This window comes from Gracilinanus agilis, chromosome 1 (genome assembly GCF_016433145.1).
Source record: "Gracilinanus agilis isolate LMUSP501 chromosome 1, AgileGrace, whole genome shotgun sequence".
NCBI lineage: Eukaryota > Metazoa > Chordata > Mammalia > Didelphimorphia > Didelphidae > Gracilinanus > Gracilinanus agilis.
In genome coordinates, this window is record NC_058130.1 from 28,791,921 (window position 1) to 28,808,693 (window position 16,773).

Consider the following 16,773-nt stretch of genomic DNA (forward strand, 5'->3'; position numbering starts at 1 on the left):
GCCAGGGAGCTCTAGAGTTTGGGAGTCAAAGGAACTAACTGCCCACTTCGGGGTGGGAAAGCTGCTAAGCTGGCTTAACGGGTGTGGGGAGGAGAAAAAAGGGGAGATATAGGGAAAATGCAGGGAGGTCCTGGTCTTTGACTCCCAAACTAGAGCTTGGAGCCAGAAAGACTCAGATTCCTGAGTCTAAATCTGGCCTCAGACACTTAATAGCTGTATGAACTTGGGTAAGTCACTTCATCCTGGTTGCCTCAGTTTCCTCATCTGTAAAACAAACTGCAAAAGGAAATGGCCAATCACTCTAGTCTTTTTTATCAAGAAAACCTCAAAAAGGATCAAAAAAAGTAGGACACAACTGAAACAAGTGAAAAACAAAACAATATAAAACTCCTCTGTTTGGCATTTAAGGCTCTTTAAAACCTATCCCATTCACCACTGTTAACGCTCCATCACCAGACTCTGTGGCCCATCCTTAGAATATTCTTTCTGCTCACTTCTGCCTTGTAGAATCCCTCGCTTCCTTTAAGTCTCAGCTCAAGTCCTATATTGAACAAGAGGTCTTTCCTAGTCCCTTCCCCTCTCAGATCAGATTGCCTTCCAAATATTCAATAAATCTCATGTTTTTAGCAAGTTATTTGCATGTTGTCTCCTTCGTTAGAACGAATACTCCTTGAAGGCAAAGAGGGAATTCATGCCTGGCTTGGTACCCTCAGTGTTTACTTAGCACAATTCCTGGAAGGCAGTATAGACGCTTAATAAATGCTAGTTGACTCACCTAGTATATAACAGGCATTTAATAAAGACTTTCAATTGAACTTTGATTATGACTTTTAGCCGTCCTATGAAAAGGACTGAAGCAGAGGAAAAAGAGATCTCTGCCCCAGCTCTGTTCTGGATGACAGGTTTCCCTAAACGCTTTGCAACTTTCCAGTTGTCATTCAGAGCTCCAGAGAACTTGGGGGATGTGGGGTTCCAAACTTCAAACCCCTCCTGCGCAATTAAAGAGACCCTGAGTTCAGAAATCAACGTGATGATCCCTTCTCAGTAACACAAAGGCATTTTCTGTGATTCTTCACTTAAGGAGACAAGCCTCCTCGAGAGGCAGCCTCCTGGAGAATTATTGGAAAGACCTTTGATGGGTCCCACCCACTCACTTAACCCCAAATAGCTCCTCCGTCATCATCAGGCCAAGATGCCCAAAATAGCCACGGCTATTGTTTCTGTTCCTCGGGGACTGGGCAAAGGTAGAACACAGACTTAAAAGTAGAATTACTGAGCTGGTATTATGGTTATCTGAAGGGACTGGCATTAGCAGGGATCTGTCATCTGATTCATCCCTTTATCTGTGGCAGAGAACAAGGAAAGCTTGGCGCTGGGACAGCAGACAGGTAGGTGCTGACATGAGAAGGAGTGAAGGCGCTAAGCCCGAGGCGCATGGGATAAAGNCAGGCACCTAAGTCACACTTCACCTGTGACTGTCCATGCTGGTAGTTCTCCATAGAAATGAAATCATAGTTTTAGAAGGGGAATGAGGTTGAGGATGATAGAAATATTAGGAAGAGGTATAGTTCTATACTATATATATATATAATATATGTACATAATATATATAATATATACAATATATATACTATAATATATATACACACACATGCACGCATGAATCTATATGGGGATGTGTATATAATACTAAAGTAGACAAATTTTGAAACACAAATTTAGTCACGGCACAACGAAATGCACATATAAAAGCATTATATGTATAAATATTATATACATAAACCTTATAATATCTATGGAAATATATTACTATAAGATACATACTTCTATATAATATACATATAAAGAATGGGTTATATAATATGCTTCATGGATATATTATTTGAATATTTGTTTTATGTACATATGTAATATTTGTTTCTATTTTATATATTTTATATAAATACATAACTATGTCTTTTACTTCAATATATAAGTAACAAACATCCTAAATATATCTTTTCTATACAGAGTCACAGTGCCTTGACTGAGTTCAATCCAATATTAATCTATTCTAGGATATTTTAAATGACTGGACTTGGAGAGAAGACGAATTCAAATCCTGCCACAGACACTTAGTTGTGTGACCCTGACTAAGTCGGTCACTTCATCCCTGCTGGGCCTCAGTTTCCTCATCTATCACAAAAGGGGGTTGATGTCCTCTCATCCCTCCTAGCTCTAAATCTATGACCTTTGGAATGGGCAGAGCTTGGTTTTTAATTCTGATATTTTCCGTGGGATGTTCCTGCTAGGACTCTGCCATGCTCATGCTTGGGTAAACCGAGTAATGAAGGCTCCTCAGCCCTCCCCATGGTCTGAAAGGAGAAGGTTTGTTCTTTCCCAGGTGGCTGTCGTCCCCAGAGTTGTCTGAGGTTACTAGTGTGTTCTTAGTCCTTCTAGCCTTCTCTTCCAATATCTCCATCGGTTCCTGCTCGTCCCCCAAGGCCAGGCTGCTGGCTGCTGGGATGCCCTGCTGCCCACAGCTTCCTCCCATGGTCCCAGGTTTCTATAGAGACCCCCCTCCTTACCCCAAAGCCCCCTCTCTGTCCCCCCTGTTTTCGACAACTCCCCTGAGCTAAGAGCTGCTTAGGAATCCTGTGGGGGGTCCATGCTTATGGAGGTCTATTGGCCTAAGGACTAATTCTGTACCCTGGATACATTCCAGCATCTCCTTTCCACCGATCTCATCCTGTCAGCTGGCACTTGGTGAACCCCCCGAAGAAGCTCAAATAGCTGAAACGAGATGCTGAGGCTATGTTCAAGGCCTCACACTTCCACAGAAAGGCCTTGGTAACCCCCAATGAGCCAAGTTTTGCCCTGGAGGGCTGACCTGGGGAGGGGATGGCCAGGGAGCCCTTTCACTCTGGGCCGAAAGCTCAACTCTCAGGGGAGCCGCCCGCCCCTCTCCCGGAAGCTGTGATTGGCTTGTTGTCTACACAGTGACCTCCCTCTCTCCTCCCTTCCCGCTTCCCAAAAAGCTTGTTCTTGCCTAAGGAGAAAGAATGCTTCTTCCTGGCTGTGTTCCCATGGAAGAAATTTCAGAACATTCTAGCGTTAGTCCTGAATTGGGTCTGGAGCTTCAAGCAGCCCTTCGAGCTTTTCAAGAAGGAATTTAAGGAGCAGCTGGGTAGCTCAGTGGATGGAGAGTCAGGCCTGGAGACGGCAGGTCCTAGGTTCAAATCTGGCCTCAAACACTTCCCAGCTGTGTGACCCTGGGCAAGTCACTTGACCCCCATTGCCTACCCTTACCACTCTTCCACCTAGGAGCCAATACACAGAAGTTAAGGGTTAAAAAGAAGAAGAAGGAATTCACCTCTTGCACAAAGTGAGAAATCCCTTACAGTTTCCCTAATCTAGAGACTCACTGAGGACTAGTTCTTACAAAACAGACCAGCTGAAAACTCTGCTTGTTCCAGCATCCCTAGCTTTGTTGGATCCTGAGGGGGCGAAGGATGCGGATCGCTGCTGGTGGTCCTCTTGGGAGGGGTAAGAAAAGACGTAAGTTCCATTCTTGTCTCTGATACTTGCTGTGGTGGGCCTCAGTTTCCTGATCTGTAAATCGAGGGGTCAGGACTAGATGACCATCTAGGTCCACTGAGGTTATTCTGAGCCACAGACCATTTTCCACCTTTAAAACGTGTGGGTTTAAGAAGAGACCAACTTCGGTTCATCCCATTTGGGGGCCAAGAGCACCTACCTTGCATCTGTCTCAAAGGGGTGTTAGATGCCCCCCCCACACCTCCTCAAGCCCCCTCGGTTACTGGATGATCATCCAATCGAACTTTTGTTCTTCCCTTCCCCACGAAGCACAGCCTCACTTTCCACGCCAATTAATACAGAAAGCAAATTCCCAAATCACAAGACCGACCGCGACCCAAGGACGGGCTGGCTCTGTGGCCATTACTCCCAGATAGGATTGTTTTTTAAGTTTCCATTTTATAATTCCGGAGGCCACTGGCTGACCGGTGCAGAATAAGAAGCATCGAATAAGTATTCTTCCCGCCTTCTCTCCGCACCTGGGGCTCGGGCTGAGTCGAAACGAGGTAATTACATTCTGCCTACCCAGCATTCCCTTAAGGTCCGTCTCCTTCCTTCTCTCATTCCTCTGCCTGTCAAGCTATACTGCTAGCACCCCATTTCACCTGAACATTGATTTCGGGGTGGGCGACTTGCTCCCTGGAAAATGTAAAAGCCACATTCCTGAAACAAGGTCAAACGTTTAAGACTCTGGCCTCAGGAGTCAAATCCTGGAGGTCAGGCGGAGCAGACTGAATTTCTTCCACACTGGGAGGACCAATTTCCATTTCTTTCCAATGCAGCATCTCGAATTGGACAGAACCACAAATTTGAAGCTGGGTGTGATGTGGATGATAATGAGCCCAGAGACCTTTAGCATCTATTTTTTTCCCCTTAAAAGATTCTGAGTCAACAATCACACCATTTATATGCCTTTGATTTACTCTATCTTGAAATATATTGAATACAAAAAAGAATTCCTTGGGTTTGTTGAAAGTCTCTTATTCCTGGGGCAGCTGGGTAGCTCAGTGGATTGAGAGTCAGGCCTAGAGACAGGAGGTCCTAGTTCAAATCCAGCCTCAGGCACTTCCCAGCTGTGTGACCCTGGGCAAGTCACTTGACCCCCATGGCCCACCCTTACCACTCTTCCACCTAGGAGCCAATACACAGAAGTTAAGGGTTTAAAAACACACAAACAAAAAAAGCATTGGTTCAATTATGCCACAATGCCAAATGAGTCCCATGTCTCCATAGGACTTTCAGGAGCAACATAAATTCAGGGGGCAGCTAGGTGACACAGTAGCTAGAGCCAGGGAGCTCTAGAGTTTGGGAGTCAAAGGAACTAACTGCCCACTTCGGGGTGGGAAAGCTGCTAAGCTGGCTTAACGGGTGTGGGGAGGAGAAAAAAGGGGAGATATAGGGAAAATGCAGGGAGGTCCTGGTCTTTGACTCCCAAACTAGAGCTTGGAGCCAGAAAGACTCAGATTCCTGAGTCTAAATCTGGCCTCAGACACTTAATAGCTGTATGAACTTGGGTAAGTCACTTCATCCTGGTTGCCTCAGTTTCCTCATCTGTAAAACAAACTGCAAAAAGAAATGGCCAATCACTCTAGTCTTTTTTATCAAGAAAACCTCAAAAAGGATCAAAAAAAGTAGGACACAACTGAAACAAGTGAAAAACAAAACAATATAAAACTCCTCTGTTTGGCATTTAAGGCTCTTTAAAACCTATCCCATTCACCACTGTTAACGCTCCATCACCAGACTCTGTGGCCCATCCTTAGAATATTCTTTCTGCTCACTTCTGCCTTGTAGAATCCCTCGCTTCCTTTAAGTCTCAGCTCAAGTCCTATATTGAACAAGAGGTCTTTCCTAGTCCCTTCCCCTCTCAGATCAGATTGCCTTCCAAATATTCAATAAATCTCATGTTTTTAGCAAGTTATTTGCATGTTGTCTCCTTCGTTAGAACGAATACTCCTTGAAGGCAAAGAGGGAATTCATGCCTGGCTTGGTACCCTCAGTGTTTACTTAGCACAATTCCTGGAAGGCAGTATAGACGCTTAATAAATGCTAGTTGACTCACCTAGTATATAACAGGCATTTAATAAAGACTTTCAATTGAACTTTGATTATGACTTTTAGCCGTCCTATGAAAAGGACTGAAGCAGAGGAAAAAGAGATCTCTGCCCCAGCTCTGTTCTGGATGACAGGTTTCCCTAAACGCTTTGCAACTTTCCAGTTGTCATTCAGAGCTCCAGAGAACTTGGGGGATGTGGGGTTCCAAACTTCAAACCCCTCCTGCGCAATTAAAGAGACCCTGAGTTCAGAAATCAACGTGATGATCCCTTCTCAGTAACACAAAGGCATTTTCTGTGATTCTTCACTTAAGGAGACAAGCCTCCTCGAGAGGCAGCCTCCTGGAGAATTATTGGAAAGACCTTTGATGGGTCCCACCCACTCACTTAACCCCAAATAGCTCCTCCGTCATCATCAGGCCAAGATGCCCAAAATAGCCACGGCTATTGTTTCTGTTCCTCGGGGACTGGGCAAAGGTAGAACACAGACTTAAAAGTAGAATTACTGAGCTGGTATTATGGTTATCTGAAGGGACTGGCATTAGCAGGGATCTGTCATCTGATTCATCCCTTTATCTGTGGCAGAGAACAAGGAAAGCTTGGCGCTGGGACAGCAGACAGGTAGGTGCTGACATGAGAAGGAGTGAAGGCGCTAAGCCCGAGGCGCATGGGATAAAGCAGCTGGGTCAGTCCGAAGTGAGAAGGCAGCAGAAGGAAGTGGCTGCCCACTTCGGGGTGGGGAAGCTGCTAAGCTGGCGTAACAGGGGTGCAGGCAAGAGAAAGAAGGGGAGATGTAGGGAAAATGCGGAGAGGTCCTGGCCTTCGACTCCCAAACTTCAGAGTTCTCTTTCATTTCCATTTCTGGTTAGAAGCTAGCTCTTCTATGCCTCCGCTGATGACAAATCCTGTTCCTTTAAATTCTTGGGGAGGAGAATTTAGAGAAATCCCAGGGAACTGTGGGTTTCCCCTTTTGTTAACAAAATAGAGAGATGTGGCCAGTACAAGTCAATTAGACAAAGGGGGAAAAGAGGCCACAACAAGGCCCTATTTGTCTTCGTTGGAATTACCCCGATTCTGGCCTCTATTTCTCCCTTGGTTCTGTTCATGGAGATGTAGCCTGGGCTTGGGGGAAGATGGGGAGCTTCTCTCCCAGGGATTGTCAGGATCAGCTTTTTGGCCATCAGAACAAAGGCCAGACTGATAATAAAGGAGAAAGAAGAGGATTCACCCACTACGAAGGCTGAAATCAGAAAGCAAATAAAAATGCCCCATAGAAAAGACAGAATAAATGATTAATTAAAAAGCCAGTGAGGGGGGGAGGCAAGCTGGGTGGCTCAGTGGATTGAATATCAGGTCTAGGAGGCCCTAGATTTAAATCTGGCCTCAGACACTTCCTAGCTATGTGACCCTGGGCAAGTCACTCTAAACCACTGCCTGACCGGTACCACTCTTCCATCTTGGAACAAATCTGGCCTCAGACAGTTCCTAGCTGTGTGACCCTGGGCAAGTCACTTAACCCCCATTGTCTAGCCCTTACCACTCTTCCACCTTGGAACTAATACACAGTATTGATTCTAAGACAGAAGGTGAGGGTTTAAAAAACATTTCCTTTAAAGCTAGTGGAAAATGGTAAAAAGGAAGACTGAAATAGAAGGAACAAAAAGAGGAATACAATTTAAGAAAATGGATTGGGGAAAAAAGAAAATAAAAATAGCTTTAAAAATTATTAAAAAAAATATGTCATAAAAAAGTATGCCACCAACATAAAATCAAATTGAAGTAGAAAATAAGCTCTCTGAGGGCAGGAGGGTGATTCTTTGTTGTCTTTGTCTGACAACCGTCTTGCAGCTAGTCCACAGCTAAGAAATGTTTCTTGAATCTTTATTTGTGGCGCTGTAGGATCACAGGTTTAAAGTTGGAAAACACTCTTCGAGACTATCTAGTCTTTTATTTATGAGGAAACTGAGGCTCAAGGTTAAGCTTGACCAAGGTAAGAATCATAATGAGATTTGAATTCAGGTCATATAACTCCAAGGTTCAGAAAACTGGGAATCTCTTAGGGAATAATATTGACAAATTCAGACCTAAACAAAAATTAAGAAGGAACTTAAGGGGGAAGCTGGGTGGCTCAGTGGATTGAGAGTCAGACCTAGAGATGGGAGATCCTAGGTTCAAAGCCAACCTCAGACACTTCCCAGCTGTGTGACCCTGGGCAAGTCACTTGACCTCCATTGCCTAGCCCTTACCACTCTTCTGCCTTGGAGCCAATACACAGTATTGACTCCAAGACAGAAGGTGAGGGTTTATTTAAAAAAAAAAAAAAAGAAAAAAAAAGAAAGAAAGAAAGAAAGGAACTCTGGTACTCTTGGCTAGTATCTTCATGCCAACTCTTGGCTATCCAGTCCTCCCTTACACCACAGGCTCCCTTCCCCTCAAAACATATCAGTCCTTGTTTCTCGGTCCCTTTGGGCTCAGCTCTGTCAAACAGTCTTCTCTACTAAACTAAGGTAGCAGCTAGGTATCTCAGCGGATAGCGCACTGGGCCTGAAGTCAGAAAGACCTGAATTCAAATCCAGTCTCAGACACTAGTTGTGTGACCTTGGGCAAGTCACTTAGCCTGTCTGCCTTAATCCACTGGAGAAGGAAATGGCAAACCACTCCAGTATCTCTATCAAGAAAACTTCATGGATAGCATTGGTGTTCATGTGGACATGAAGAGTCCGACATGTCTAAATGGCTAAACAACAAATAAACTAAGAATAATGGTTATCTACTTTGCCCTCACGAGTAAAGACAATAATCACTGCCATTACCCTGGTGAATTGGAGTGAGTACAGGCTTTGGAAATCTGAAGATTCCAGGTTCTAATCTCATTTCTTTTATTCATCCCAGGATCACCATCTCCTTCATTTAAATCCTAGCACTATGGCCTTTGTAAGCCCTCTTCCCTACTCCAAGCCTCAGCTTTCTTATCTGTAAAATGGGCACAACAGCTTGCCTCAGGTTATATACATCAAAGGATTACTTGAAGACTGTAAAAGTGCTACCTAAATTCAAGTTATTAACACCCTGTTTAAGGTGCCTGCAGGAGACACACAACCAAAATCTAAAGAAGGAAGGTTTTTTTTTTTTGGTTTGTTTTCTTGCCTTTGTATCCCAAGACCTAGCATAACATTTGACAAATAAGAGGTGCTCAGGAAATGCTTGGTGACTGACTGATGAACAGTGAGACTTTCACGCACCTGGCTAAGTCCCTCAAATCATTACATCCTAGCTTTAGAGTTGGAAGGGACTCTCAGGACCCCTCAAAATCCAACCCACTCATTTTACAGATAAGGAAACTAAGGCTCAGAGGCATTCAATGACTGAGTAAAATTCATATAGTTTAGAAGGAGCAGAAGTGAGATCTGAACCCAGGTCCTCCTGATTCAAATCCAGTTCTTTTTCAATTGGACTATCTCTAATTGGAACGTGGGACATCCGCATTCTTAACTATGTTCACCACAGAAAAACAGATTTAAAAAACCACAAATGAAACTTTTTATTAGAATTGAAGATAGGATAGATTTTTTTTTAAGTTAAACAAAGGAAATAAGGTAGGGTGGAAAAGTAAAATGGAGTCGGACAGCCTGGATTAAAATCCCATCTCTGATCATTATAACTTGTTTGACTCCAGGCAAATCACTTCCCTTCCTTGGGTCTCAGTTTCCTCATCTGCAAAATGGGAGGATTGGACTAGAGGGCCCCTTCTAGCCCGAGATCTAGGATGTCGTGATTCCAGATCTGAACAAAATCATTCTTCAACACATGTAACTATTGGACTGTGAGCTTCTCAGGGATGAAAAGAAGGGAAGTCTGGCGCTCTGTGTGCCTGACATTTCAGGTCACAAAGTGCCTCAGACACTCCAGGCTCTTAACCAATGTCTTTGGAGGGAAGGAATCTCTCGCTATCGAGGTGGACGGTATGTTAGGCTGGGGAGACAGGAACCCCTGGGTTCTTATTCCACCTCTATTATTTACTATCTGTGTGTGATCATGGGTAGATCATGGAAGTAGCCAATCAGCAGAAGAATATGGACTGGGTATTTTGGGGGATTCAAAGCCAAAAATGCAACTGTTTGCTCAGCTCTAAAATGGGGATATCAAAACCTATAGCACCTACCACCCAGGGTATTTGTTTCCAGATTCAAATGAGCCACGTTGTAGAAAAGACTTTTGCAAACTGAAGTACTCTATAAAGAGCAGTTACTATCATTAAACTATTAGAAAGGAGAATAGACCCAGATATGAGAAGGGTTTCTCAGAAAGATACTTCACTCTACTCCTGGTGTGATCTATGTATGGCTGGGGAACATTGTCTAGAATGTCAGATTTCTTCAAATTATTGACCAGTTTTTGCTGATTTTTTTCAATTCTTTTCCTTTTGAATTCTTTGTTATAGACTTGGCAGGGAAAAGAAGGATACAGCAGGAAATTCAGGTGATGGAAAAGACAATAAAGAGATATCAGAGATAAAGAGAGGTTGAGGAAGGAGTGGAAAGATCCCCAGATTTGGAGACAGAGGACCTGCTTCAAATGCCAGCTCTACTCTGTGTGTGTGTGTGTGTGTGTGTGTGTGTGTGTGTGTGTGTGTGTAAATATATATTAATATATATATATTCAGCATGGAGCCTGGCCCAAAGTTGTTGTTTGTCCCTCATTTGGAAGAAGACCAGGGATATCATGTGATATCTTGACTTGTATGTGAATTCGATTTAAGTAAGGCAGAATAGCTTCACCCTCCCTTCCAGTCATCCACATTTAGTGGCAGGACAAAAGTCAGGATGATTGGCGATAGCCTGGGATGCAGTGGATGACTTTGGCACCACTGATATCTGACCCAACACCAAGTGATCCACAGCACCAGTTTCAGCAAGGTCATTGGAACAAATTGTATTTAAACATCCTTTCCACTAAGAGAAGTCCTCATGGGCCTGGGGTAGATGCTCCTCTAACTCACGAATGGGTTCGAGGCACGTTGGTTACTCTTAACCCGGGTTAGCCTATCAGTGGAGACAGTTTGCTGAGGTTCAGCCACTACCCATGCTATAGCTTCCCGGAGGCACAGGTGAGAGATGGGTCATGGGGAGACACCAAAAGTAGACCAGCAGCCCTTAAAAATGTTTGGCAAACTTCCCTCTAGAGGTGCTAGTCCTCCCTGAACATCCCGTATACTTTAGACACATAGTAGGTGGTCTAGAAATGTCTATTCCTTTTCCTTCCCTAGGTGACCTTGTGTAAGTCATTTTGATTTAGTCTGGATCTCAGTTTCCTCCTTTGTAAAATAGTTAGGGGGTCGGGGGTGGGGGGGAGGCGGCTGAACTAGAAAATCTTAAAAGTCCTGTCCAGCTCTAGATCTTGGCTCTCAGTCTTCCGCTGGGTGTCTAGAGTTTCTCATCAATATTTCCTTTGCACTCAGGCTGTCTGATCTGTTCCTATGAGTCTAGCCTTAGGGTGTTTATCCTGAAGCCATGGGCCTGACTCCAGAGGGATAGGTTATGGTTGGAGAGGGTCCCCCCCTAAGAAATTTGTAGGCCTGAGGCACTGCCTGCAGGACAGAAGATTGGAGGTTCTATTGCTCATCTCTGTCCCACCAAAAAACAAAATGGAATTGGGACTCCTGCCCTAGACAAGGTCTATCTGCATTTGTTTTGGTGAGAGAAATGAGCTGGGCTGAGAGGAATCCTTGAGTCACAACTTCTCCCTTCCCCAAACTCAGCTCTTCAGGTGACAAGTGGGGAACCCTGACATGACTGTTTCTGTTGCAAAGGGTTGGACAGATCCAAGTTGCTAGGGCCATTCCTTCCTTTCCACATCATAGAAATAAAACCCTGTTAAGTAATAGTCATTTCTTCTCAAATCAAATTTGGGAGAATATCTTCCTCTTCCTCCCTCCCCAACTTTCCATCCATCCATCCATCCATCCATCCATCCATCCATCCATCTATCCATCCATGACGAGGCATTTGTTAATCACTTGCTATGTTCTAGGCACGCTGTTATGGCCAGAAGATAAAAAGTATCAGCCCAATCAGCCCCTGACCTCAAAAAGCTTATCCTAAGGAGATGAATCTCTGGAATACGCTGAAAAAAATAGATTGTGGATGTGACCAGTATTCTCAATAGGATTTTTGTTTTTCAAGACCAGGACTGAAGAAAAAAGGGAAGGGGCTGGGCATAATTGGGTGGACAGAATGAAGATGCAATTTCTCTAGATCCTCTTTTGGAATACTCCAGTGAATCTGTGGGTGCCCCTTCCAGAGAGTCAGAGTGTCATCCAATCGAGCCTTCCCAAGCCTTGCCACTCTTGACCATGTCCTCCATTTTTTTGTTCTTTGTTACATGGAATAACTTTTTGGGGAGGAATATATTTGGAAATGAAGGTGAAGTAAGAGCAAAGGATACCAATCACATAAATAAAGGTAAAAACATGTTTATGCTCAAACAAATTGACATTAATTTTGGATTTCACAGGATCACAGACTTAGAGTTTGAAGAAGCCTTAGCACCCAGGCCTTCCACCCTTCTTATTTCATAAAAATAAGGTCGAGGGCAGGGAGGCAAATTGCCCAAGCGCATTCAAGGAAGTATAACTGGAATCTGAACCCATGAGTCTTTGAGTATAAATGTTCCCTTCTTTCCACTCTAGCATTAGAAACTCTTGCTGTTGCAAGGCCACATGTCTTTCTCACTGATTTAAAAGATCCAAATTCTCCTTTTGCACCAAAGTCAGAATTAAGTCGAGTGTCCGTCTCCAGCATACTTATAGTTTGGAAATTCCCTACGAGAAAGATGGTAGTTTCATTCTTTGCATTTCATGTCTGGCACACAGTCAGAGCTTTAAAAATACGTGTAGAGCCCTTACCATTCTACTAGGTTGCCTGATTGACTAGAGTGCCATCTGGAAATGCAATGGTCTTGGTCAGCTCCTGTGGTTAGCAGGAGGCAGCTTACAAAAACAATGGCAAACTCTTCCAAATGGTTCATCTCGGTTGACCATTTGGCTTCCCTGCTAGGTGTGGTATTGAGCCAGCCACTCCACTGGATGGCCCATGGCCTGAGGAGCAGGAAGGAGGAAGACGATGCTCCCTGCCCTTGAGGAACTTATAATCAAAGGCAGAGGAAAAGCCTAAATACATACGCATAAACCCAAGGGACCAATGGGTATAAACACCTATATAGAAGCAGCTACCATAGTGGTAGAACACACATAAGCCATCTAAAGGGAGCCAGTGATGGGAGGACCATCCTAATCCTAATGATCCTAATCCTAATATCCTAATGATCCTAGATCCAAGATCCTAATGAGATGAGGCTGCGTAGTCTAGTGGAAGGAATCCTGGAAAGAGAGACCTTTGGGCCAGCTCTAGCTCCACCACTAGATAGCTATGGGACATTTTCCTCTATTTGCCTCAGTTTCCCCCTCTGTAACATGGAAGGGTTGGACTCAACTCTCCCTAGCATTCCTTCTAGCTCTAATACACCTTATAATTTCATGGAAGGAAGAAAGACACAGAGAACTGAAATAAGACAAGCACTCGATTTTATCCCTACCAACAGAGAATCTCCAACTTTACGGGTTGCCAGAGGAACTCGGCACAGTCCATCCCTGACGCATCTCCCTGGGAATGTCCCCACCCGTCCCCTCCCCCACTATTTTTGCTCTGTGGATAACAGCTACCTTGTTTCAGCGGTTTCCATGACCTGCTGCTTGTCCATCCCTTCAACGGCTGCTGATGGATTGTGCCATATTCCATGGTTCTTTCCAACTGTTCTGAGCCTCCTGCATCTGAATTCAAAGAAGGGGAGCAGAAGCAACTGGAAGAGAGAAACCACAGTGGCATAGTCCAGCAGCAACCTTTGGAAGAACCATTCAGACTGGCTGGGGAGGAACCAAACTGGTCTGGGCTTCCAAGCCATTTCTCGAGTTAGGAAAGGGCAAGGCTGCCTCACCGGTCTTCGAAGGCCAAACCTCCAAAGAGAATCCAAGAATGGATTCTGCTGGTTGGGAAGGTGGCATCGAATGGTCAAAGGAGTTTGTCTTTGGACTCACGCACAGTTTGAAACCAGGTTCCCTGACTCAAGAGCTCCAGCCCTCATTCTATTATGTGGCGCTGCTTCCTCCAACTAATGGGGGAAAGAACTGCATGTCACAGGAAGAAATTAGGAGAGTGCCTGGAACATAGTAGGGCTGCAATAAAATGCTTACTAAATTCAACCAAAAGGAGTCAGTGATGAATCAGTCCTTCTGTTGACCAGATGGTCCAAGTGGCTACTGGGGGGTTTAACTCATGGTAGCTTTTCACTCATAGCTGGGTCTATTCTGTTCATGCTGAATTCCTGATCTTTTTTAAAAAAATTATTTTTAAAAACCTTCACCATCCATCTTAAAATCGATATTGTGTGTTAGTTTAAAGGGGTAAGGGCTAGGCAATGGAGGTCAACTGACTTGCCCAAGGTCACACAGCTAGGAAGTGACTGAACCAACCACTGATCTTTCATTTTAAGGGAGAAATAAGTTCTCCCTTGAGTTCCTCGTTCTTGGAATTACTTGATAGTCAAGGGTTAGCTTCCACCCTAGAGACGCTTCTGAATCCCCATTGATTGGCATGGCCCAATTGATAGAATTTAAAGCCACAAAGGATTAGATTTTTACAATGGTCATCGATCACTGCCCAGAGCCTACCACCACCAACACAACTACACCAAAAGAGAGCAGGTCACTTTTTCCAATGCTATCAGCCTCAGAGGCGTATCACTGAGCAGACCAGTTCAACAAGAGAGAATAAAAGTTCACATCAACCCAACGGACTTTGAACACATAGCTTTCATGGGTAAACTGAGGCTCGCCTGATAGAAGAAGACCCCAAAGCCCTTCCACCCTTACTGTGTTTAAATAATTCGTCAAATGATGCAGGAACTGCTGGATATTGGGAGGTCAAGAAGCAAAGGCCTCCTCACTGCGACCACCCGGACGAAGGCTCAACACCCTGCGTGGGCTTTGCCTTAAAACGGCAGCAGCTTTAGGTGCAGGACAAAACACTTTTTGTTCTACGAGAGAAGGAGGACAAATGCTTCTGGGTCCCTGCCACCGAGCGCAGGAACATCTAAGCAAACGCAATTTCCCTCCCTCCCCCCCAAGCATGTCTAATTCAGTCACAGAGGCACAAACAAAGCACAAGAAATCACAGAAGATGGGTGGGAAACCCCCACAAGGCAACAGGACTGACTGGCTTAGTGGGGTAACTTGAGGGCAGGCAGGAGTTTATAAAATGGGACTTGATGAAAGAAGAGATCATTTTCAGTCATCTTACGATATTCTGAGGCTTTTCAATTTGTTGGGGTATCAGAGGGGCAAAGCAGTTTGAGAAGATAAAGGAAATGGGGAGGTGTGTAATAGTGTGGGAAGGGAGCCTGATTAAGAGTCTAATGATCATAGATAGAGAACCAGAAGAGACCCCATAGGCTACCTTTTGCATGAATTTTTAAACCCTTACCTTCTGTCCTAGTATCAGCACTAAGACAGGAGAGTGACAAGGGTTAGACAAGCAGGGTTAAGTGACTTGCCCAGGGTCACCCAGCTAGGAAGTGTCTGAGGTCAGATTTGAACCCAGGTCCTCCCCACTCCAAGCCTGGTGCTCTATCCTCTGTGCTATCTAGCTGCCCCCATTGCAGGAGCTCTTAACCTTTTTTGTGTCCTGGACCCTTCTGGCAATGGCCCAGTGAGGCCCATGAACCCCTTCCCAGAATAATGTTTTTAAATGCATAAAATAAAATGCATTAGATTGCAATGGAAACCAATTATGTTAAAATACATGAAACAAAATATTTTTCTTTACCAACCTACAAGGTCCTGGAACCCAAGGTCAGAACCCCTGATTTATTCCAACTTCCTCATTAAGACAGATTAGAAAACTGAAGACCAGAGAAACCTTAAGTGGCCTCGAGCAGGATTTGAACCCAGGTCTTCTGATTATATCCAGTGTTCCCTCTAAGGTACCATACTGCTCTTGACCTGGGTTCAAATTCTAGCCCTGTCACTTATTACCATAGAATCTAAGCCTTTATTAGGCTATTAAGTTCCACTTGAGTAGAGCGTATTTAATTTATTGCATTTGTATTACTAGCACTTACAAAATGCTTATTGCCTGTGCAATGGAAGATGCCTTAGATCAGTGGTTCCCAATTAGATCATTGGTTCCCAAACTTTTTTGGCTTCCTGCCCCCTTTCCAGAACAATATTACTTAGCCGCCTGGAAATTAATTTTTTTTTAATTTTAATAGCAATTAATAGGAAAGATAAATGCACCTGTGGCCATCACCGCCTCCCTGGATCACTGCAGCACCCACCAGGGGGCGGTGGCGCCCACTTTGGGAATCCTGCCTTAGATGGACAAACTACTTTACCTCCCTGGGCCTCAGTTTCCTCACTTATAAAATGACATGGCTTCTGAGACCCCCTTCAGTTCTTGACCCAGGACCTTGGTGCTTCTCTGCTCCTCTAGTCTTCCAACTTAAATTCTACACACATCTCCACAATCATATTTGGGAAGTGGGAAGCCCAGGGATCTTATGTAATGAATTAAGGGAGATATGAATAGACTTTATCGTCAAAACCAGAGACCATTTAAATCAGGGGTTCTTAATCTTCTTTGTGTCAGCGATTCCTTTGGCAGTCTTAGCAAACCTGTGGTCTCCTTCTCAGAACAATGGTTAAAGAAGTGAGGGAAATGCTTAGTAAAGGTAGAGATGTTATTTTTTTTCTCACCCAAATTCATGGACACCCCTCAAAAAAAATCTGGTGGTGGATCCTCACCACCCCCCAATAAGACTGCTCCTTAAGAGCATCAATTGTAGGGGCAGCCAGGTGGCACTGTAGAGTGCCAGGCCTGGGGATGGGAGGTCCTGAGTTGAAATCTAGCCTCAGACACATCCTAGCTGTGTGACCTTGGGCAAGTCACTTAACTCCAACTGCCTAGCATTTATTGCTCTTCTGCCTTGGAATAGATACTTAGAATTGGATTCTAAGACAGAAGGTAAGGTTTAAAAGAGAGAGAGAGAGAGAGAGAGAGAAAGAGAGAGAGAGAGAGAGAGAGAGAGAGAG

General features: G+C 44.3%; 1 protein-coding gene across 1 annotated transcript in view; it reads right to left on the reverse strand.

Moving 5' to 3' along the window:
• Positions 1 to 16,773, reverse strand: part of ADAMTS9 (ADAM metallopeptidase with thrombospondin type 1 motif 9) — a 223,766-nt gene that overhangs the window by 193,943 nt on the left and 13,050 nt on the right. Inside the window, exon 7 of the mRNA XM_044675724.1 lies at positions 13,351 to 13,487. Coding sequence (XP_044531659.1) covers positions 13,351 to 13,487 — 137 coding nt within the window. The remainder of the gene's footprint in view (positions 1 to 13,350; positions 13,488 to 16,773) is intronic.